Raw genomic sequence first — 23,127 nt, forward strand, 5'->3', positions numbered from 1 at the left:
TTACACAACATAGTGATTTTTTTCTATACATTTCAAATGATCGCCACATAAATCTAGTTACATCACCCCAAAGATATTACTTTGTTATTGACTATATTCCCCACACTGTACATTTTATACCTGTGGCTCATTTATTTTGGGACTGGAAGTTTGTACCTCTTAATCTTCCTTACCTATTCTTCCCCCATCTCCTTCTCCTCTGGTAACCACCTGTTTGTTCTCTGTATCTATAACTGTTTCTGTTTTATGTTTGTTCATTTGTTTTGTTTTTAAGATTCCACATACAAGTGATATCATACAGTATTTGTCTTTCTCTGACTTATTTCACTTAGCATAGTACCCTCTAGGTACATCGATGTTGTCAAAAATGGTAAGATTTCATTCTTTTTATGGCTAATATTCTATTGTATATATACCACATTTTTATCCATTCATCTGTTGATGGGCACTTAGGTTGCTTCCATATCTTGGCCATTGTAGATAATGCTGCAATGAACATAGGGGTACAAATATCTTTTCTAATTAGTGTTTTTTGTTTTCCTTGGATAAATACCCAGGAATGAAATTGCTGGATCATGGTAGTTCTATTTTTAATTTTTTGAAAAATCTCCAACTGTTTTTCATAGTGGCTGCAGCACTTTACATTCCCACCAACAGTGCCTGAGGGTTCCCTTTTCTCAGTGTCCTAACAGTTGTCATTTGTCTTTTTTATAATAGCCATTCTCACAGCTGTGAGGTGATACCTCATTGTGGTTTTAATGTTCATTTCCTTGATGATTAGTGATGTTGAGCATCACTCATTTTCATTTCAACAGACAGCATTTTCATGTGTCTGTTGGCCATCTGTATGTCTTCTTTGGAAAAATGTCTATTCAGATCCTCTGCCCATTTTTAAAATTTGGTTGTTAGGTTTTTTGATGTTGAATTGTACGAGTTCTCTGTATATTTTGGATACTACCTCTTATTGGATATATCACTTACAAGTATCTTCTCCCATTCAGTAGGTGGTCTTTTTATTGATATTTCCTGCGCTGGGCAAAAGCTTTTTAGTTTGATGTAGCCCATTTATTTTTGCTTTACTTCCCCTTGCCTGGGGAGACATATCCAAAAAATATATGTTACTAGAACCTATGTCAAAGAAAGTACTGCCTATGTTTTCTTCTAGAAGTTTTACGATTTCAGGTTTTACATTTAAGCCTTTAATCCATTTTGAATTTATTTTTGTGCCTGGTGTGAGAGATTATCTGGTTTGACTCTTTTGCATGTAGCTGTCCAGTTTTCCCAACACTATTTATCAAACAGGCTGTCTTTTCCCCATTTTATATTCTTGTTTCCTTTGTCATAAATTAATTGCCCATATAAGTGAGGGTTCATTTCTGGGCTCTCTATTCTGTTCCATTGATGTATGTGTCTGTTTTTGTGCCAATACTGTTTTGATGACTGTAGCTTGAAATCAGGGGGAGTGTGATACCTCCAGCTCTGCTCTTCTTTCTCAAGATTGTTTTGGTTATTTGGGGTCTTTTGTATTTCCATACAAATTTTAGAATTATTTTTTCTAGTTCTGTGAAAAACGCCATTTTGTCTCTCTTTTGAACGCAGAAGAATTTAATCTCAGCTCTGAGTCCTGGTTTCCAATTCTGGGACAACAGGGAAATTTTCTCTTATCCCCTCATAGTAGTAAATGACCCATTGCTCCTGCTAACCCAGTGGTTCCCATCACATTCAAAGTAAAATCCACACTCCTTATCACAGCCTGTAAAACCTTTGCTCCATCAAACCCCAGCCTACCTGTCCTACCTCTATGTCACTTACTCTCCCTCCCCCTCACTCTGCTACAGCTACATTAGGCATCAGTTTCTAAAACACATCAAGTTTGTTTCCACCGCGGGGCTTTGGCACCCTCAGTTCCTTCAGCCTGGAATTCTTTTCTCCCTCATGTTCCAGCAGTTGCCTCATTAGGTCTCAGTCTACTGAGTTCCTGCTTCAGAGAGGCCTCCTTAGACCACTCATTCATATTTCTGAATGATGCCTTCTGTTTGTTCCACAGCATCATATTCAGGCGGCAGTGGTGGAAAGCATTATTTTTTTTTAATGTCCATCCTTTTGATAAAGCATGTAACAAAAAGAACATTTACTTGCAATCATTTTCTACCATGTGAATATATGATACTCTAATGTTAAAAAATCAAGTGTAGGTGTAGGAAGTTTTTAGACTATTTGTGATATATAGAACGTAGTTATAGAGCTTCCCTGGTGGCGCAGTGGTTGAGAGTCCGCCTGCCAATACAGGGGATGCGGGTTCGTACCCCGATCCGGGAAGATCGTACATGCCACGGAGCGGCTGGGCCCGTGAGCCATGGCCGCTGAGCCTGCGCGTCCGGAGCCTGTGCTCCGTAACGGGAGAGACCACGACAGTGAGAGGCCCGCGTACCGCAAAAAAAAAAAAAACCAAAAAAACCCCATAATTATATAAATCTAATTCTTTGAGTTGAAATTTTCCATCATTTATTTATTTCCCCAAGTACAAAATCTTGAGCAATAGGATACCAAGTAATGAAATAACATGGCAGTGGCACAGTTTGCTTTTGAATACTGTTCGGGAGGCTACGGATTCATCTGAAGGTTTTTTGTTTTTTTCTTTCTGTAGTATCAACTATTTCATCAAATATCTTGGCCGTAATATTCTATATATGTGGTCTGGGGAGTCAGTGTCCAAACCTTTGGTAGTGACCCACGGATGAAGACGGCATAGAAGAGGCAACGTTGCCCCACTCCCTTCACTGTCTTATTCCTACAGCTGAAGTCAGTACGTGAAATTATCTTGTTGATATGTTTACGATTTTTTTTGTCAGCCTCGTCTACAGGAGTGCATACTCGCTCCCAGAAAGCAGGATCTTTCCTGACCGATCTACCGCAGTATCCCGCCCCTAACAACACGCCCCTGGCACAGAGAAGACGCTCAGTGACTGTTACTGGAATAAGCGGACGCAGGAGTACTCAAGCCCCACCCTCCGACCCGTTGGGCCCGGATAGCGGTCCCCACTGGGGCGCCTCGGAAAGCGAAGCGTCCTACCAGGCAGCCTCCGTGGGACCCATGCGCGGTGGCCGCTGGGAAGTGTAGTCGCTCGCCCGCCGCGGCCCGGCGGTTACGGGAGAAAGGCTCCGCATGCGCAGGCGCACTTCCGGCTTTGCCCCGCCGCTGCAGCCATTGTCCGGCCCAGGTGCGGCGAAGGCCGCCACTCGGACTTCAGAGTTGCAGAGGACTGAACAGGCACCGGGGACTGGAGGAGCCGGCCCGAGCCCTGGGTGGGCCTGAGGTCTCGAAATCCGTAGTCCCCAGGAGGCGGTGATTCCGAGTGCGCTGGTTGGGGCGGCACCTCCCACGGGCTTTGCGCGTGTGCGTTCGGCCGCGCCCACCATCCTGCGGGTGGGACTGGGCGTGGCCGGAGGAGGGTGTCTAGGAGGCGGCGAGCGTTTAGTTTGGGGGAGGCAGGCCCAGGCAGGGCCTGCGCACCGCCCCACCTCTCTACCCTGGAGAAGTGGCTGCGGGGCGGAGGCGGGCCGGGCCTGGCGGGGCGCGGGCTGGTTGGCAGTTACAGCTGGCTGAGTGGGCCCTCTCCTCTGTCCCCAGACCCTGTCTAGGAGCCGGGCCCGGCGACGCAGGAATGGCCCCAAGGCCTCCGACGGCCAGGCCGCAGGTGAGCAGCCCGTTCCTACCCCGGGGCGTATTTGGCGTAGTCATTGTTCTCTGCTGGAGCGACCTTCCTTTCTGGCTTGCTTGCCCCCTCGCAGCCTCCTAGCCTTGCAAAACCAAGGTGTCCAGAGCTGGGGGGAAAGGGCTTCCCCAAAGGAGGGCTGGTGGGGAGGAGGGGGACCAGGGCGGGGTGGTCTTGTGGGAGGAGTTAAGAGTGGATGTATTAGGAAGTGTCAGTGTTGAGAATCTGAGGGCCAAGCCAATTCCTTGAACTCTGTCCATTAGGAATCTAGAGGGTCGGGTGACAGAATAGAAAACTGTAGAGGGGAAAGTGACTGTGAGTGAAGGAGAGAGGACCCCTAGCTTCTGACCCAGGGGCCATAGAGAGACCTTAAGGGACCAAAGAAGCCTGGTCTGGACTTGCCTAGGAAGAGCCTGGAGATGGGCTCTTCCCGGGCAAGGAGGAAAACAACAATGGAGGACGTGTCCCGTAGCTTTACATGTTTTTTTCTGCTTTAACAGAGGTATAATAATGCACATCCCCGGATGTCCGGCCTTCAACTTAATTAACATAACGCTGATTTGTGAACCCATTTATTCTCGTGAGACAGGAGGCATTTTCTAGAAGCATCACAACTCTGAGCTTACTCACTGATTTACAGACTCTTATCAGTGAAAATATAACAAAGTTCAGATGGTATTTTAATCCACACTCTTTACAATTAAGGAAAAATCACAGATTCTAGTTGCTAGGGTGTGAGACAAATCAGGTAAAAATACCAATGTTCTTTAAAAGCAGTTCACAGTAAATTAAACACAGCATATAATGCCTTTATATTTTTTTACTTCTTGTTATATGTTTTTGTTTTACAGGGGTGAGCTTTAAGGAGTAAGACAAGTAACAGTACTAGAACAAAACAGTTGTTTTGTTTGAGGAGAGCCAGAACAAATCACTGTCATCAGCACCTTTCCGTATAAAGTGTTTCCTCAGTAGGTTTTGAGAATTCAGATGACTTAACTCACTTAACACCTCATAGGGGTGTTGATCATTTCCGCAGGGTGGGGGTGGGAGTTGCCTTTTGATGGTGAAAATGAATCTGTGTTCTGAACAGTGAACTTTAGGGACCTCTTTAAACTTCACTTTTAAAGCTGTGTTCCCCAAAGCACTCAGTTATATTCTCATGGAATGGCCTGACAGTGTTCACTTGGGTTACCTGACTTAGGCTGCAGATGATGACTGGGGATGGAGGACAGGACAGAACAGAACACTGGCCCTACAAATGGGGCTTTTCAGGCAGAAATTTCCCTTTGTCAGTGGTTCCCCTTCTCTGAGCCTGGCCCTCAGAGGGGAATGCAAAAGATGAGCAGTTGAGTCATGTGACCACTTATCCAGGAAGTTAATTTAGTGGGGGAGGACAGCCTCATGCAGAAGTATAGCACCAGAAAGGTGGTTCAAGTGTTGCTGCAGAGATCCAGGGACTGCTGTGAGTGCAGAAGGGAGAGGAAATTCTGCCTGTGGGAAGAGTCAGTGGAGATTTCACCTTTGAATAGGGGCAGGGTCTGAGCCGGTGAAAATGAAGGGTGTGGGGGTAGAGCTGATTGACTGTGGGTCAGGGGTTGGGAGGCAAGAAGATGAGGGGCCTATATCCGAAACCACTGTCCTGTGTGACAGTGGGTGTGGGCTGCAGGCACCGCGTAGATGAGAATACAAGGGCGTTTGGACTTTTTTCTCTTTGGCCTTGGTAATTCATTCATTCATTCATACAGCAGATAGTCATTGAACCCCTATGAAGTGTTAAGACACTTTTCTAGGTGGTTGGTATACATTAGTGGACAAAATTTATAATGGTCTTTGCTCTCTTGGAGCTTACATCTTAGAAGGAAGAGGCAAATAAGGAAATTGTATGATATCCTAGAAAGCATCAGTACCCTAGAAAAAAGATAAAAGGTAGGACTTCCCTGGTGGCGCAGTGATTGAGAGTCCGCCTGCTGATGCAGGGGACACGGGTTCGTGCCCCGATCCGGGAAGATCCCACATGCCGCGGAGCGGCTAGGCCTGTGAGCCATGGCCGGTGAGTCTGCGCGTCTGGAGCCTGTGCTCTGCGACGTGAGAGGCCCGCGTAACGCAAAAAAAAAAAAAAAAAAGATAAAAGGTAGAGAAGAATAAGGGGAATTGAGTAGGGAACTGGGGGCTTGTGGTAGGAGTGCTATTTATTTATTCATTCATTTATGTCTGCTGCGTTGGGTCTTCGTGGCTGCATGCAGGCTTTCTGTAGTTGTGGCGAGTGGGGGTTACTCTTCGTTGCGGTGCACGGGCTTCTCATTGCGGTGGCTTCTCTTGTTGTGGAGCATGGGCTCTAGGCATGCGGGCTTTCGTAGTTGCGGCGCCTGGGCTCTAGGATACGTGGGCTTCAGTAGTTGCAGCACACGGGCTCAGTAGTTGTGGTGCACGGGCTTTGTTGCTCCACAGCATGTGGGATCTTCCTGGACCAGGGATCGAACCCATGTCTCCTGCATTGGCAGGCGTATTCTTAACCACTGGGCCACGAGGGAAGTCCAAGGAGTGCAATTTAAATAGGGTGGTCAGGATAAGCCTTATCCTTATTGAGATACCATCTGAGCAGACTTGAAGGAAGTGTGGGAGTTAACAACATTCAGGTCTGGGGGAGAGTGTTCTGGGTAGAGGGAACAGTGGGATGTGTGTCTGGTGTATTCAAGGAGCTGCAAGGAGGCTATTGTAGCTTGAGCCAATGATTTTGAGCAGGGAACTGTACAGTTTCTTAGTTTTACAGATGGCTGTGAATGATGTGCAGGAGCAAGAGTTTGAAAGTTGGGACTCCTGTGGTTGAGACCTTCTCCCAGGGCTTAGCTAACAAATACCTAAAGTGGTCTCACAGTGGGAGGGGAATGGGAGCAGAGATGGGCTGGGCGGAATACCCCCAAAATCGTTGGGTTCTATGGATTGTTAGTAACTATAGCTGTGTAAACAACTATGCATTCTTTTTTTTGTTATATGTGTACTATGTTTTTAGTTAGGATTTTTTTTTTTTAAGAAGATGTTGGGGGTAGGAGTTTATTAATTTATTTATATTTATTTTTGCTGTGTTGGGTCTTCACTTCTGTGCGAGGGCTTTCTCCAGCTGTGGCAAGCGGGGGCCACTCCTCATCGCAGTGCGCGGGCCTCTCACCATCATGGCCTCTCCTGTTGTGGAGCACAGGCTCCAGACGCGCAGGCTCAGTAGCTGTGGCTCACGGGCCCAGTTGCTTCGCAGCATGTGGGATCCTCCCAGACCAGGGCTTGAACCTGTGTCCCCTGCATTAGCAGGCAGACCCTCAACCACTGCGCCACCAGGGAAGCCGTTAGTTAGGATTTTGAAAAGGTGTTTACCATTCTTTTTTTTTTTTTTTTTTTTTTTTTTTACCATTCTTAAAGTTGAAGCCACCAGAAAAGTAAGAAATGGGGAAAGTTTTATAAGAAAAAGCTGCTATGGAGACCAGGTGTCTTGGTGTTCTATCTTGAAGGGGAGGAAATGCAGAGGGACCAGGCCCTGGTCTCTATTGACTTCAGATCCCAAGAGAGTTCTGTGGTTCGGTCATCAGAATTGAACAGACCCAGCAAAAGCTGGCTCAGGCCACAAACTCAGATGAGATGCTCCAGGGAAACCAAGCCACTTATTGAACCAGGTCAGGATGTTTGTGGCCAGGGATATTCAAGCTCCCTCCATACAGAGGTCCCCTTTCTTAACCTCTTCCTGAGCTGACTGGTGCTGGTCTTTAAGCTTCAGCTCAGACCCTCCTTCCCTTGGGTAAGGTCAAGTGCCTCTCTTGTGCATTCCTGTAGCACCTATGTACACTTGTCATAGTAGTGTCTCGTGTCATATGGAGTGGTGTGCTTACCCATCCGTCTCGTACTGGGCTTTCTGCTTTTCTAGAGAAGGGCCACCTGACTCCTTTCATCCTTTGCTCCAAAGTACACACACAGTAAGTGGGTGTCACATGAGCGAACATTAATAACCACTTAACCCCAGGCAGTGATTTTATACTTTCTGCATTTTCTGCTCATCACATAGCAAAAATGTAATTTTTCCAGTTGCAGTGATGCTAATTTTCTGATAAAGCAATTGAATGAAACAGTGTGACTTACGCTGTGCGCGGGCCTCCTCTAGTTGCAGCAAGCGGGGGCCACCCTTTGTTGCAGTGTGTGGCCTTCTCCTTGCAGTGGCTTCTCCTGTTGTAGAGCATGGGCTCCAGGCACATGGGCTTCAGAAGTTGTGGCATATGGGCTCAGCAGTTGTGGCTCACGGGCTGTAGAGTGCGGGCTTCAGTAGTTGTGGCATGTGGGTTCAGTAGTTGTGGCACGCGGGCTTATTTGCCCCATGGCATGTGGGATCTTAGTTCCCCAACCAGGGATCGAACCTGGGTCCCCTGCATTGGAAGGCAAATTCTTAACCTCTGGACCACCAGGGAAGTCCCCTGAATTATAACATTTTAAATTTCATCTGATTTTTATGAGGATTTTTCTTTTGTTTTTTTAAATCACTTTTATGGTTGTATTATACTGCTTTGTATGATATACTAAAATTTATTTAACCATTTTTCAGAGGACATTTAGGTTGCTTCTGAAGTTTCTGCTATTACAAATAATACTGGGATAAAATCCCATTGGTTACAATAGATAATTAAAAAAAAATTTTTTTTACGAGAGAGATCTTTGGCAGGTTTTGATGGCGTGCTTATCCTTAATTTGTAGAAACATTCAGATTGCTTTTCATCTTTTTCTGTCTTTTGAAAGAATTTGCCTATAAAACATTTCGATCCAGGATTTTTATAAAGAGGATGACTTGGGAACAGTTTTCTCTGTTTCTTCCTCAATTATTTTCTCTCCTTTTTTGTGTCAACATTGGTGATTTAGGATTTAAAAATTATCCACTTCACTAAGATCTTTCACATTTCTTAACACACTGCTGGGTATTTTACTGGTTTATCCCCTTATTTTAATTTTAATTTAATATTATCATTATTTTTTAAATTAATTTATTATTTAATTATTTATTTTTGGCTGTGTTGGGTCTTTGTCGCTGTGTGCGGGCTTTCTCTAGTTGTGGTGAGCAGGGGTTACTCTTCGTTGCATTGTGCAGGCTTCTCACTGTGGTGGCTTTTCTTGTTGCAGAGCGCAGTCTCTAGGTGCACAGGCTTCAGTAGTTGTGGCACACGGACTTAGTTGCTCTGCGGCATGTGGGATCTTCCCGGACCAGGGATCGAACCCATGTCCCCTGCATTAGCAGGTGGATTCTTAACCACTGTGCCACCAGGGAAGTCCCTCCCCTTAGTTTTAAATTGATATATTTTTTTATTTCTTCTTTTAGTATATTTGTCACAGGTTTTTTTGTTCAGCCAGTATTTAAGAGGAGCCAGCTTTTAGATTTGGCTGTTAATGCCCCTAGTATTTATAATCCAAGAATAGAATTCACTAATCTGTAATTTTTTTTTAATCCTCAAAATGACTCCTCATTTTCCTTTGGTAAGAATTACCCAGACTCTATTCATTCACTCAGCAGACATTTTTAGAATGCCTGCTCTGTGCCAGGTGGTACTCTTAACCAGGGTCACGCTTCAGAACCAGTCAGGAGAAGGTACCTGCTTCCTGTGGGGTGGCAGTAAGGCTTCAGTGAGAAAATTTAGCGAGGGGGTGCGTGCCCTGCAGTGAATGCTCAATAAATGTTAGTTGTTGCTTTTTTATAATGAATCACGTAAGGAGCTTTTAAATGTTGCCTGGTAGGGCCCTTCATGCATGGCCAGTTTTTCCAAATTGCCCCTGTGATTGTGGAAAATTCCAACATGCCTAGTTTTGGAAATACTGAAATGAAAAGGAGTTTGAGAAATTGTTGAGGGAGAAAAACATGAAAATATAGCTATAGTTCTGAAACTGAGATGTGGACCAAATACTAAAGGTGGCAGGGATCTGGAAAAGCTTCAGAAGGGAAGGGACCATTGAACTGGTTCTAGAAGGATGACTTGGAATTTATCCTGTAGAGCTGAGGGAAGAAAGTACATGATGGTCAGAATAGGATGTACAAAGGCAAGGAAACATGGAAGAGAATGATGTAATCAGGGCAAAGAGTCCACTTTTCAGAAGCATAGGGTGTGTGGCAGCAGGCAGAATTTAAGAGAAAGATGATCCTGTCACCTAGAGAGAATGGCCTGAGGTGGAGATCTGGAACAACCTAGAACAGTGTTGTCCAAAACAAGCATAAGCTACATGGATAATTTTAAATTTTTTAGTAGCCACGATGTAGAAAGAATCAGGGGAAGTTAATTTTAGTAATGCATACTATTTAACCTCATATAGCCAAAATCTTATCATTTCTACATGAATAAATATTTTTAAATTATTAATGAGATGTTTTATTTTTTTTTTTGGTACTAAGTCTTCGAAATCCAGTGTTTTATACTTAACTGCACATCCTAATTTGGACTAGCCACATTACTAGTGCTCAGTATTCACATGTGGCAAGTGGCTACCATATTAGACAACATAGATCTAGACCATTAGGCCATTGCCTGGCCCAATGGCATTGTTGGCAAGGAGGATTTAAGCTGGGTTTGAAAGGTGAAGGGAAGGGACTGAATGTAGGAGACATTTTTGAGGCTGTTGGTGATTCTACGGCATAAAGGAAGAATGAAGAGTCAAGGGTGAGGTCCAGGTTTCCAGTTGGGATACTATAGATGATGATGCCATTAGCGTCAGTAGGGCATCTGTGTATGTGTGTGAAGGTTAACAGTAATGTTACTTCTCTCTGTATGCACTTGTTAGGGATGCTGTTAACTCTCAGCTTACCAAACTGTTACTGTCCAGTATCATAGAGCACCGAGTACTTGAGTGAAAATGCCACACTGTATCCCAGTAAATTTAATGTATTCTAACTGGTTAAAGTAACTTGGTCTTAGAGGGGGGTAGTTTTTATATTACTGTAATTGTATATAACATAAAAATTATATACAATAGTTATATTAAATTAATAAATAAAAATGTTACATGTAGTATAAACACAATATTTTAAAACATGTGATTTAAATAACTAGATTATTTTTACTCATTAGCTTCCAGGCTCTGGTTTTGAGCTTTGCAAAGTTGCAAAACTACAAAGTTTCCTGAGTTATAGTTTTAGGGGATTTCTCCTGCAGGGATGGTATATGCTAGAGTTGCAGGAGTGTGTCTTTTTATAGTTGGACATATCCTTTCTGGATGTACTCTTTCACCCTTCTGCTCTTAAAACTCTTATTTCTTCAGTTCAGGAAATCCATGTTACAGATGAGAAAATTGGATCTCCAGGAGGTCTGTGATTTGCCCAAGGATATTACACACTTAACTTCTTAACTTAGTATGTGCTGTTTCCAGTTCTTTGCTTTGGGCTCCATCATTTGGCCAAGGTCCTCTTTATGTCAGCATGAGGAAGGGGAACATTTAATACTTCTTGTTAGTTTTTAAAAGGTGTTGATTATGAGGTCCAGTTAAATCTGGAAGAAGGGTAAGCAGTGTTTACAAGACATCACTGGATCATTTTATTACAGTCTGAGGTGTGACCTGCATTGGATGCCCTAAAGTTGATTTGATTCAGAGTGGCTAACTCACACCAAGGATCTCAGAGTACATTTTACCTATTTAATCTTGCAGACCACTGACTGTCCATTATGTACCAAAATGGTTCTGGCCAGTGGAGATTCGAAGGCGCCTGAGACAAGGTCTTGACCCTCTAGAAGCACAGTGAACAATAGGTAACATTTGCCATAAGGTAGTGTCTTATGAGCTGTGCTGAAGAGAGGCCTAGGGAGGGGAGCTGGGGGGCGGGGGTTAGCCTAGACCTGGAGGTAGAAATGGAGCCCCTGAGGAGAGAACTTGGTGGGAGAGTGTTAGCAGGCAGAGGAGGGAAGGCCCAACATTTTGAAGCAGCACTTGCAGAAGAGAAAGAGATCTTTTTTCTCAAGGAGGTGTAAGTGTTCTGCACACTGAATCATGGTGTACAAGGGGAAGAGAAGCCAGAGCTGAGGCTGCAGAAATAAGGTGAGGACTAGGTTGGAAGAGCTCAGAAGCTCACACTAAGGAGTCTAGTTTTTAATCTCAAGGAAAACTTATTAAATGTTTATGGAGCCCCCACTATGTGCCCAGCCTCTTGTAGCCAATGGAGATTCACCCATAAAGAAAATAGGTAATATTCCTACTCTCCTGGAATTTACATTCTGCTATGGGATGCAGACTGTAAACAAATAAAATATGACACGTCAGGTGTAAGGACTATGAAAAAGGAAAAGAACAGAGAGTGACAGTGCAAGGTTGCGGGAGGAGGGGCGCTGTTTTATATAGCGTGGTCAAGGATGTTGGCTCTGGTGAGGTAACGTTTGAACAAAAAGCGGAAGGAAGTGAGTGGGGAGCCACATGCATGTCTGCAGGAAGAGGCTTCCAAGTCAAGGAACAGGCAGAGTGAAGACCTCAAGGCAGAAGCATGTGTGGTACGTTCCAGGAGTTGTAAGGAGGGCAGGATGAGTAAAGGTAAGAGAGCAGTAGGTTGGGGATGAGGTTCAAGATGAAGTCAGGGAGATAGTGGGGGGCCAGATTGTGAAGGGCTGTGTAGCTACTATCGAGACCTTGGCTTTTACTTGGGATAAATTGGGATACCATTGGAGGCTTTTTTTTGTGGGGGTGGGGGATGCCATTGGAGGCTTTTAAGCAAAGGAATGACTTGCTCTGAAAGGTTTTAACAAGATGAGTCTAGTAGTTATATGAAAGACAGACTTGGGAGGGGTGGGGCATGAGTGGAAAAGGAGAGACAAGGTAGGAGATAGTAGCAGTGATCCAGGTAAGAGGTGATGGTGGCATGGACTAGGGTGAGGGCAGTAAGAATACGGAAAAGTGGGAAGAAATGAAAGGTTTGTATGCATGATCAAATTTGTTTTAGAGAAGTGACTCTGATAGTACACAGGAAAGAGTTGGTGGAACCGTGAGTAGTAGAACAGAAGTTACTTGTCCTGCCAGGGCAAGAAATGAGTGGCCTGGACTAGACATTTGTTTACTGGTCAGCACATTCTTTAACATTAGCTCAACCTATTTGGGGAAGCAGAATAAAGTCAGGAGGCCATGTGTTAAATACAGGGAACCAGTGAAGCAAAGGAATCCAGATTGGCTGCCAACTCTGTGTTCCTAAACCAAAGGGGCTGTAAGTAGAGGACAGAGTAGGAGTGGAAAGGTGTTACTTCCCACAGCCTAACTTAAAATGTCTGCTTTGGTCCAAACCTTTTCTCTGCTAGCCGTGTGCATCCCAAATCCAGCCTCCCTTCTCTAACTTCTCAGTATCTGGGCTGGATTCCCACTCTTTTTTCTCCCATCCTAATGGTACTTACCTCTTAAGGCCCAGTGCATAGCCTACCTTGAAGATTCTCTCCTGTACCCAGTTTTCCCTGCCCAGAACGCTGGTAGCACCCACTTTACTATGTATTGTCTCATATCATGCTCTAATAAACAACCCATTTTAACATAAACTGAAACCTATTCAAGGACTGCAGTGTTTTTCTTTTGCATTTTTATTCTGCCATGGTGCATATGGTAAAGCCAGGCGCCTAGTAAATATCTAGTGTCTTTTTTTTTAGCATCTAGTATCATCTTACCTGGCACAGTCAGATCCCTGACCTCTGTCAGAAAAATCTGCCACGTTTCAACCCTTCTCTGTTCTTGTGGGGACACAGCCGCAGTGTTGAGCAGAAATGTGATATGGAGGAGGCACTGTTGTGTACGGATGCAATCATGCACCTCACCCAGTAGGAGATGGGGCCACTCTCCTTTTCTCTAAAATTCAAATCTCAGCTATCTCCTTAAGGCTCAACTCAGTCAGGAAACAGATATTTAGTGTTGGGTCAGGTACTTGCTAGACATTGGTATTCTAGAGTTTAAAAAAAAGGAAAAGTAGAGTCCCTGCTCTCACGATGCTCACCATCTAACTAGGAAAACAAGCATTAAGTAGATTATTAGGTCTATTTCAATTGTGGATGCGCAAAGTGGCTTAAAGCACATGATATGGGGATTGACCCTCCAGTGGGGGATCAGAAAACCTCACTGAAGATCTGCTAACCTACACCCGAAGTATGGAATTAGCAAGGGAAAGATGGATGGGAGGGTGGAGAGAGAATTATATCTTCCAGGAAACAGAAGTCCAATTCAGCTATAGCTAAGCACATGGGAGGAGGGCATGGAATAAGGTAGAAACCTTCACGTAACTTTCCCTCACTGCTCCAGTGAACTCATGGCTCTGCTTTCAGTGTCTTTTCATGCTGATTGTCTTTACATACTTTATTATGTACTTCTTGAGGTAGAAATCTAACCAGGACCAAAGGAGATATTTCAAGTTGGGCATAGTGACAGGTGTCCCATGGCTTAACAAGGCCTGGTGAGGCAAGACAGAAATCAACCTGTGAGCATCAGAACGGACTATTCAGAGGCACGAGAGTCCTCAGCCAATTTCAGTGGGTGTTGAGGAGGAAGTGATTGGAGTGGAGTAAAGCATGAAAAAATCTTTGACCTAGAAATTCCAATTCTAGCTAGCTAGCCTACAGGAATTCTAATATATTTGCACAAAGAGTGTGTATTGCAGTAATGTTTGTAATAGCAAAATATTGGAACTAATCCAAATATCATAATAACTGGTCGGGCTTCCCTGGTGGCGCAGTGGTTGAGAGTCCGCCTGCCAATGCAGGGGACACGGGTTCGTGCCCTGGTCCGGGAAGATCCCACATGCCGCGGAGCGGCTAGGCCCGTGAGCCATGGCCGCTGAGCCTGCGAGTCCGGAGACTGTGCTCCGCAACGGGAGAGGCCACAGCAGTGAGAGGCCCGCATACCGCAAAAAAAAAAGAACTGGTCCATTTATTCATTCACCAAGTTTTTCTAAGCATCCACTATGTGCTGGCCATCGGTCTAGGCACTGGGGGGCATATAGCTGTGAATAAGATAGGTAAAGTCCTTATTCTCATGGGACTTGCAATTGGGGAGACAGAAAAGCTAACAAATCTCAGATAACGATTAGAAGTACAAGTGTCCTTTTTCATCTGAATCTATTTGGTTCCTGAGTTCAGGTGGCAGGAATTTGGACAGTGAGCGATACCTGTTTTAGGAGAAAAATTAAGCATGATAATATGATGCATAGTAAATTAGAGGGAGGTGCTAAGACACCTTTTCTGAGGCGGCGATCCTGGACCTGAGACCTAAACGTGGTTTAGGTTGACTGATTGTCAACCATGTCGCGATCCCAAGACCCAGGGTGGGAACAGGCTTGATATATTCAGGGCAAGGTCAGCATGGCCAGAGCCCAGTGGGTGATGGGGGAGTTTGAATCTTGTTCCTAGTACAGTGGGGTGCTATGGGTTTTAGGCAATGGGTGTCTTATGGTACAGCTGTACTCTGCGGTGCTATGAAGCAATTCAAAGAAATAAGGTGAAATTATACATAACACTAAGGAAAGACTTCCAAGATACATAGCTAAATGTGAAAAGCAGGATGTAGAACAATTTATATGATATTTCACAAAACAAGACTGTGTGTGTGTGTGTGTGTGTGTGTGTGTGTGTGTGTGGAACATGGAAAGGGACTGTTAAGTGTATACACCAAACTGTTAACAATGGTTGTTTGTAGGGAGTTTGTGGGATTGGTGATGGGGGTGAAGGAGGGCTGTCACTTTTTATTCCCTGCTGTATTTGGGCTTTGTAATGGGCAGTGAGGAATTGGTGATTGTATAGGAAAGGCTTGGCTTTGAAGGGAACAAGAAGAAAACTAAGTAGGCTTACAGGATTGCGGGACACATTGCCCCTCATGACTTTCCTGCCTGCCATATTAGATTCTCTATAAAATTGTGTAACAACTAGTATATTTAACCCAACATTGCCTCCTCAGGATATCACACGTGTGATCACCATTTGTGATAGACCCTACAGTAGGTTCCCAGTTTTGCCATGGGAACATTTGTGGGGTTGATCCCTACTTGATTAGGAATGTGTTCCTACAGGAATCGGTGACATTTAAAGATGTGGCTGTGAACTTCACCCAGGAAGAATGGCACCACATGGATCCCGCTCAGAGACACTTGTACAGGGATGTGATGCTGGAGAACTATAGCCACTTGGTTTCTCTTGGTAAGGACCACATCTCATTGTCTATGTATTGGTGGGTCTTTCCTTTCTCAGTTGCTAAGGTTGTGGGACTCATAGTTTGGGTGACTGTGAGCAGAGTGTACAGGGTTAGAGTTTGTTCATCTTGCTGGGACCCAGCTTTATGGGTTTCTGAGCCTGCTCTTTAGGTAAAAGGTCTTTCTTTTGCAGAACTGGAAATAGGCCATTTGATTGCATGACTCTTCAAGTTGCACCATTTTTTCCCTTCAGAGTTCCTGAGGATCAAGGCCTAATACTGACTTGTAGAGGGTTCTTTGTCTACTTGCACAAACAACCAAATCTTGTGTATTTACCCATGAGCAGGATATCAAGTTTCCAAGCCAGAGGTGATCTTCAAATTGGAGCAAGGAGAAGAGCCATGGATAGCAGAGGGAGAAATCCAAAGACCTTTCTGTCCAGGTAAATGAGGGAGAATCAAGCATGTAGGACAATGGCACAGCTGAGGGAGAGGGAAGCACCTTCAGATTGCTGCCTTGGGAGCACCTAGACCTGTAGAAGAGGTTGGACCGTCTCCTGGATGACACACCTCTATATGTCTCCCTTCTCCATTAGGGTGTCTTGCTGCTGGTAGGTCTTGGAAGAAAAGGTACCTCTTTTTCCTTTCTGAAAGTAACCCTTTGTCCTACACTCAGAATACCATCTGTCCCTATCCTATATCCCTACTTCTATTTTCTCCTTTGGTGTCCTCAGTCCGCCTTCATTATTTAGAGATCTCTTTTCTTACTCATTCAGACATTAATTGAACTTCCATATCTCCTCCTTGTTTTTTCTTGCTGCTTTCACTGTCGAATGCCCCAGACTTGTAGGAAATACCCATAACCTTGATTCTCCCTCCCTCCAGACTTCTTCCCCTGACTGCACTCCTGTACCACCTGTCTGGCGAGCAACACCATCCTCCTTCCGTCCTGCACTCCTGTCCATTTCCTCCCTCCACAGTTCCTGGAGTATCATCCTCTCCTGGTTTCCCCACTCATTCAATGCTTCTTGGCTTTGGGTCTTTGGCTTTTCTTGCTTTTCCCTCTTAGTGAATCTACCTTAAGGAGCCTGCCTTCCAGCTTCCTCTCCTTTCTTTCTATATTACCTCCCTATAAAAGGGTGCCTGCCTTCTGGTAGTTGCAGCTCTTTATTGTGTGCTGTAGACTCAGAATCATCCTTACTTGTACCCTGGTCACTTTTATTTTCTTCTCACAGGACCCCTCCACTTGTAAGTCCCACAACGTTCTTATTAGAGGTGTAAAATCTAGATTAATCATCTTGCATCTCCAGTCAGCACATTTTGCTACATTGCCCATTATCCATTTCTCCCCTTGCCCATTAGAAATTACCAGGATTCCAGTCCCTCAGGCCAGACACCATAGTCAGTCTAGTCTTTTTCTTTCAACCCAAGTTATTTTCCTCCTTTGAGAAGTATCTTAGGTTTTCCTCCCTTTTAACTTGGACTGGTGACATCCTAAACCAAACCCCAGACTTAGATTATTATAATTCCCAGTTGAAATTGCTCACTGAATCTTATCTTTTTGTAATCCATACTGGATTTTTTAAATCATACTTTTATTGAGATATAATTCACATACCATAAAATTCACCCTTTTAAAGTGTACATTTCAGTGGTTGTTTTGGATATGTACAGAGTTGTGCAGCCATCACCACTATCTAAGCAGTACATGTTCAGCACCCCAATAAGAAATCTTATACGCACTAGCAGTCACTTTCCATTCCCCATTCTCCCCAGCTCCTGGCAACCATTAATCTACTTTTTATCTCTATGGATTTGCCTATTCTGGATATTTTCTATATGTGGAATCATAATATGTAACCCTTTGTGACTGACTTCTTTCACTTAGCATAACGTTTCAAGGTTCATTCATGTTGTAGCATGTATTAGAACTTCATTCCTTTGTATTGCTGAGTAATATTTTATTGTATGGATATATCACATTTTGTTTATCTATTCATCACTTCATGGACCATATTGGATTTTAATGCTTTATCTTCCTAAACCAGCCACCTCTGAAAGAACTTTGCTGTTACTCCCTGTACCTCATTATAGGAAGCAGAAACTCCCTTGATTTAAAGGTCCCCATCATCCCTTCCAGTATTATCTTTCTATTCCTGCTAAAAAAAGCTCCACCTAGTTTAAACTTTTTCTTGATGTTCTCTGTAAGTAGCATATAGTTTCCCTCATTAGATAATACTTTGTGCCTATCCAAAACCATCTATTCTTTAAGTTCAAGGTCTGTCTAATCCATAAAACTTAATATATGCTTAATATATGCTTAATATGCTAATATATTTATTTGTTTCTTCCTTGATCACAAATACCATTTATATCATCTCTACCACACAAATTCAGATTTAATATGTGCCATCTGATGGGTTTTTTCTTAAGTCATCAAAAGATTGAGTCTTGTTTTTATTCTTAGATTTTAAGCTCCTGGAGAGTCTATTATATTATATTTCTAAATATTTTCTATTTGTATTGCAGAGCATATAGGAGGCAGTCAGCAAATTACTTGATTGATTGTTATGGAATCTTGCTGGGAGAGAACTTTCTCATTCATTCATTCCAACAAACATTTCTTGAATGTCCGACTGAGAAGGATTCTAAAAGGAGTACAAAGCATTCTCTGTCCTCAGAAATTTAGAATTGAGTCTTGTTCCAGGGTAAGGAATTTGGGAGTTTAGGGCTCCTTAGTTACTGGGGTATTTTTTCCCCTCCTAATATTTTATTATGCAAATTTTCAAATATTTGAGAAGTTGAAAAAATTATACAGTGAACACCATATACCTACCACCATGGTGCTATAGTTGTTAACATGTTGTTATATTTGCTTTATCACTTCGTCATATCTCTTCGTCTATTAATCTGTCTTACCTTTGATGCATTTCCTAGTGAGTTGCAGACATGAGTACATTTCACCCCTACGTGCTTCAGCATGTATATCATTGGCTAGAGTTCAATATTTGTTCATAGTTCTTTTTTTTTAGAAAATATTATATACAGTGAAATATATACCTCTTATATATGTACCATCCATTTGATTTTGACAAGTGCATTCTCCCATCCAACCGAAACTTCTGTTGATATGGAACATCTCCATCATTCCAGAAACCTCCCTCCCCTTAGTTTTTAAAAGGTTACCTTTCTTAGAACCTAGACATTAATTAATTTTCTGCTATTAGTATTCTGAGGTTAAACAGAGGTTTAGAGATAGGTTTTTTAGGCAGATTAAAATAAATTGTTTTTGGTTAAGAGAGGTGATTAATGTAGAATCAGAACTCAAATAGACTAAAATCACAGCTCCGTGTGTAAGGGCAAGGATGATTTGCCTCCTGAAATATTACTTTTTTTTCTCTTTGGGAAGTATAGCCCTTGATCTCGGGTTATGTCAAAGAATCATTTCAGTTAGATCACTGGCTGTAGATTTTCTCTGCAGGGTTTGAAGATCTGAAGCCTCAGAGGGGACTTTAAAGAAATTATGAAATGAATGTATTAGGAAGATAGATTTCGTGGCAGTTTGTAAAATGGCCGGGAGGCATGGATAGCAGATAGGACTCTGCAAGACAGACCATGATCCTATTCCATTTGTATCTGTGCCTAACTCTCTCTTGCTCACCTGTTCCCTACTCCCTAACAAGCCCTCCTACATGGGCTTCCTCATTCTGGACTTATTCTTCTCTCTGGATCTGCAGTCTGCATTGTCACCTCTCTCCACTCTTCCTTTCTCCATTTTGGGTCTTCTCCTGAAGCTACAGGACTAATTTCAAAACATAGTGATGTATAACATATCTCTTTCACTTCCTCATTCCTGTAGCAGTTTGTTTTAACAGGAGGGAATAGGGGACTTTTGCACTTTGGATTTCTTTCAGACTGGAGGACCAGGCCTGAAGCCAAATCTTCAAATCAGCAGAGCATATCTGAAGTATCCCTTAGCACAGATGATCCCTCATGTGCCACGTTAGAAGACACTTGGGATGTTAATGGCCAGTTAGAGAGGCACAAGGAAAACTGGAAGAGACATTTGGGGCCAGATGCATCCACCCAGAAGAAAATAATCACACCAGAGGAAGCTTGTGAGCAAAATAAATTTGTTGAAAATTCTAGATTGAACACAGACCTGGTTACACAACTGAACATTCCTCCAAGGTCTAATGAATGTGATACACTTGGGAGCAATTTGGGACATAATTCAGACTTACTCAGTCAGAATAATACCCTTGCAAAAAAGAAACCTTATAAATGTAATAAATGTAGAAAAGCCTTTATTCATAGGTCATCACTGACTAAACATGAGAAAACTCATAAAGGAGATGGAACTTTCCCCAACGGTACAGATCAGGGAATTTATCCTGGAAAGAAACACCATGAATGTACTGACTGTGGGAAAACCTTCCTCTGGAAGACACAACTTACTGAGCATCAGAGAATTCACACTGGGGAGAAACCCTTTGAATGCAATGTGTGTGGGAAGGCCTTCAGGCATAGCTCATCCCTCGGTCAGCATGAGAATGCTCATACTGGAGAGAAACCCTATCAGTGTAGTCTCTGTGGGAAAGCCTTCCAGCGCAGCTCCTCCCTTGTTCAACACCAGAGAATTCACACTGGAGAGAAACCATATCGATGTAATTTGTGTGGTAGGTCGTTTAGGCATGGCACATCCCTCACTCAGCACGAGGTCACACATAGTGGAGAGAAACCCTTCCAATGTAAGGAATGTGGGAAAGCCTTTAGTCGATGTTCTTCCCTTGTGCAGCATGAGAGGACTCACACAGGAGAGAAACCTTTTGAATGTAGCATATGTGGGAGGGCTTTTGGTCAGAGCCCATCCCTTTATAAACATATGAGGATTCATAAGAGAGGCAAACCTTACCAAAGCAGTAACTACAGCATAGATTTCAAGAGCTCATCTCTTACTCAAGATGAAAACACTCTCACTGAAGTGAAATCCTATCATTGCAATGACTGTGGGGAAGACTTCAGTCACATTACAGACTTCTCTGACCATCAGAGGATCCACACTGGAGAAAACCCCTATGATTGTGAGCAGGCCTTTAGTCAACAATCTATTTCTCACCCTGGTGAGAAACCCTATCAATGTAATGTATGTGGGAAAGCTTTCAAAAGGAGTACGAGTTTCATAGAGCATCACAGAATTCATACTGGAGAAAAACCCTATGAATGTAATGAATGTGGAGAAGCCTTCAGTCGACGCTCATCACTGACTCAACATGAGAGAACACACACTGGAGAGAAACCCTATGAATGTATCGACTGTGGTAAAGCCTTCAGTCAGAGTTCATCCCTCATTCAGCATGAGAGAACTCATACCGGAGAAAAACCCTATGAATGTAATGAATGTGGGCGAGCTTTCCGAAAGAAAACTAATCTGCATGATCATCAGAGAATCCATACTGGAGAAAAACCCTACGCTTGTAAGGAATGTGGGAAAAACTTCAGTCGAAGCTCAGCTCTTACTAAACATCAGAGAATTCATACACGAAATAAACTCTAGGAACCTTGACATTAGGGAATGTGCCAAAAGCTTTAGCTAAAATATTGTTCTTATTCAGTATCAGAGGATTCTTACTGGAGAGAAAGCTTGAGAATGTAATGAATTGTGTGTGTGTATGTGTGCACATTGTGTGTGGAGAAAGCTCTGTGCTAGTAGACAGTGTTTTTTTTAATAAAAGCCACATTCTCTGGGACTTCCCTGGTGGTCCAGTGGTTATAAGACTCCACGCTTCCAACTGCAGGGGCACAGGTTCGATCTCTAGTCGGTGAAGATCCTGCGTGCCATGTGGTGCAGCCAAAAAAGAGAAAAAAAAAAAAAAGGGAAAAAAATAAAAGCCACATTCTCAGATCTGATTACAGACGTGTGTAAAAACAACTACAAACATATAACCTGTTAGAAATGGTATGCCTATATATTGGACTTTGTAAATTTTTTGAATATATGTTTGCAGGAGATCACCAACTTTCAACAATTTAACTTGTAACTCTCACTGTTTACAGCTTTTTAAAAAAATAAATAAAACTCCCATGGTAGTGACCAAAACTCATTTTTAAATTGCTTGACAGCTGCATTCAACTGCAGCTCTTACGTTAAATTTACCATGGAAACCAGTTTCACCTCCAGGAATTCACCATTCAAAGAATTAGATCAGCTGGTCCAACCACTTCATTGTACAGATGAAGAAACTGAAAGCCAAAGATGTGAAGTGGTTGCACAGCATGATACAGTTTATAGCGGCAAAGCTGGGTGGAAAATGCAGGTCTCCTGGATCTTTGGCCTCATGGTCTTCCACTGAAAAGATATTTTGGAATTCAGGGCTTTAAAATAAGTTTTAACATAAATCAGATGCACAAATTTTTAATGAACGCTCAGGAGTTGAATACTTTGGGAATTCATAAAAGCATAAGAGGCAGCAAGACATATGCAAATTTGTCACACACTTATTTAAAGCAGCTTGTTGGAAGCTTACAAACCAAAATGTTAGAAATTGTAAATAGTTGAACTACTAATGACTTTTTTCTTTTCCCAAGTATCATACTTCAGCTAAGGTATGTCAGTTTCATAGAATTAATAAGTCTTCCTACTGTGCTTTTCGTGATCCTCCCATGAAAAAGCACTGCCCCAAGCTTCCTGTATTGATTTGATCAATGGGAAAACAACACAGAACTAAGAGAAAAAAAGTTCCCCAAATTGGGCTTCCCTGGTGGCGCAGTGGTTGAGAGTCCACCTCTGGATGCAGGGGACACCGGTTCGTGCTCTGGTCCAGGAAGATTCCACATGCCGCGGAGCGGCTGGGCCCGTGTCCAGAGCCTGTGCTCTGCGACGGGAGAGGCCACAGCAGTGAGAGGCCCGTGTACCGCAAAAAAAAAAAATTCCTCAAATTAATTTTACTGTAGAGAAGTATAAATCCAATTATCCATTGCCATAAAATTTGCCTTTAAATCAGTTTATGGAATCATCATGTAGTGGGTCATTTTGTGTGCCAAGGAAATTTTCACCGTTAAAAAATTAACTTTTATGGCTCTGTGGTGCCTTACCATCAGTAAAGTGTGAGGTAAGCTTCAATAGCCCACTCTAATCCTTAATATCCCCTAAAGCCTCCCATGGCCTGTTCTAAAGGAATTTCCAGAATCTTTGTTCGTTCATTGGCACCAGTAGTGCAGAGAAATTTGGAAGCGACTGTAGAAATTGACCCTTTTCATGAAAGAGCCT

At 43.1% G+C, this 23,127-nt stretch overlaps 2 protein-coding genes across 2 annotated transcripts; both read left to right on the plus strand.

Moving 5' to 3' along the window:
• Positions 1 to 3,665: 3,665 nt before the first annotated feature.
• On the plus strand, positions 3,666 to 19,742 carry LOC136140315 (zinc finger protein 90-like). The gene is made up of 4 exons (XM_065898386.1): positions 3,666 to 3,698; positions 15,739 to 15,865; positions 16,205 to 16,300; positions 19,717 to 19,742. The coding sequence occupies exons 1-4, from the start codon at positions 3,666 to 3,668 to the stop codon at positions 19,740 to 19,742; spliced, it is 282 nt and encodes a 93-aa protein (XP_065754458.1).
• A 140-nt stretch (positions 19,743 to 19,882) lies between these two features.
• Positions 19,883 to 21,414, plus strand: LOC136140316 (zinc finger protein 90 homolog). The gene is made up of 3 exons (XM_065898387.1): positions 19,883 to 19,889; positions 20,237 to 20,577; positions 20,911 to 21,414. Exons 1-3 carry the CDS (start codon positions 19,883 to 19,885, stop codon positions 21,412 to 21,414), a joined length of 852 nt encoding a protein of 283 aa, XP_065754459.1.
• Positions 21,415 to 23,127: the final 1,713 nt, after the last annotated feature.

Source organism: Phocoena phocoena, chromosome 20, assembly GCF_963924675.1.
Source record: "Phocoena phocoena chromosome 20, mPhoPho1.1, whole genome shotgun sequence".
Classification (NCBI taxonomy): domain Eukaryota; kingdom Metazoa; phylum Chordata; class Mammalia; order Artiodactyla; family Phocoenidae; genus Phocoena; species Phocoena phocoena.

Excerpts from the sequence above, each read along its gene's own strand:
- LOC136140315 (XM_065898386.1), top strand. The coding sequence starts at position 3,666 with ATGGCCCCAAGGCCTCCGACGGCCAGGCCGCAG. Across the intron at positions 3,699-15,738 it reads CTCCGACGGCCAGGCCGCAG|GAATCGGTGACATTTAAAGA; the intron begins GTGAGCAGCCCG and ends GTGTTCCTACAG. Across the intron at positions 16,301-19,716 it reads CCAAAGACCTTTCTGTCCAG|CAGTTTGTTTTAACAGGAGG; the intron begins GTAAATGAGGGA and ends TCATTCCTGTAG.
- LOC136140316 (XM_065898387.1), top strand. Across the intron at positions 20,578-20,910 it reads CATCCCTCACTCAGCACGAG|AGGATCCACACTGGAGAAAA; the intron begins GTCACACATAGT and ends TCTGACCATCAG.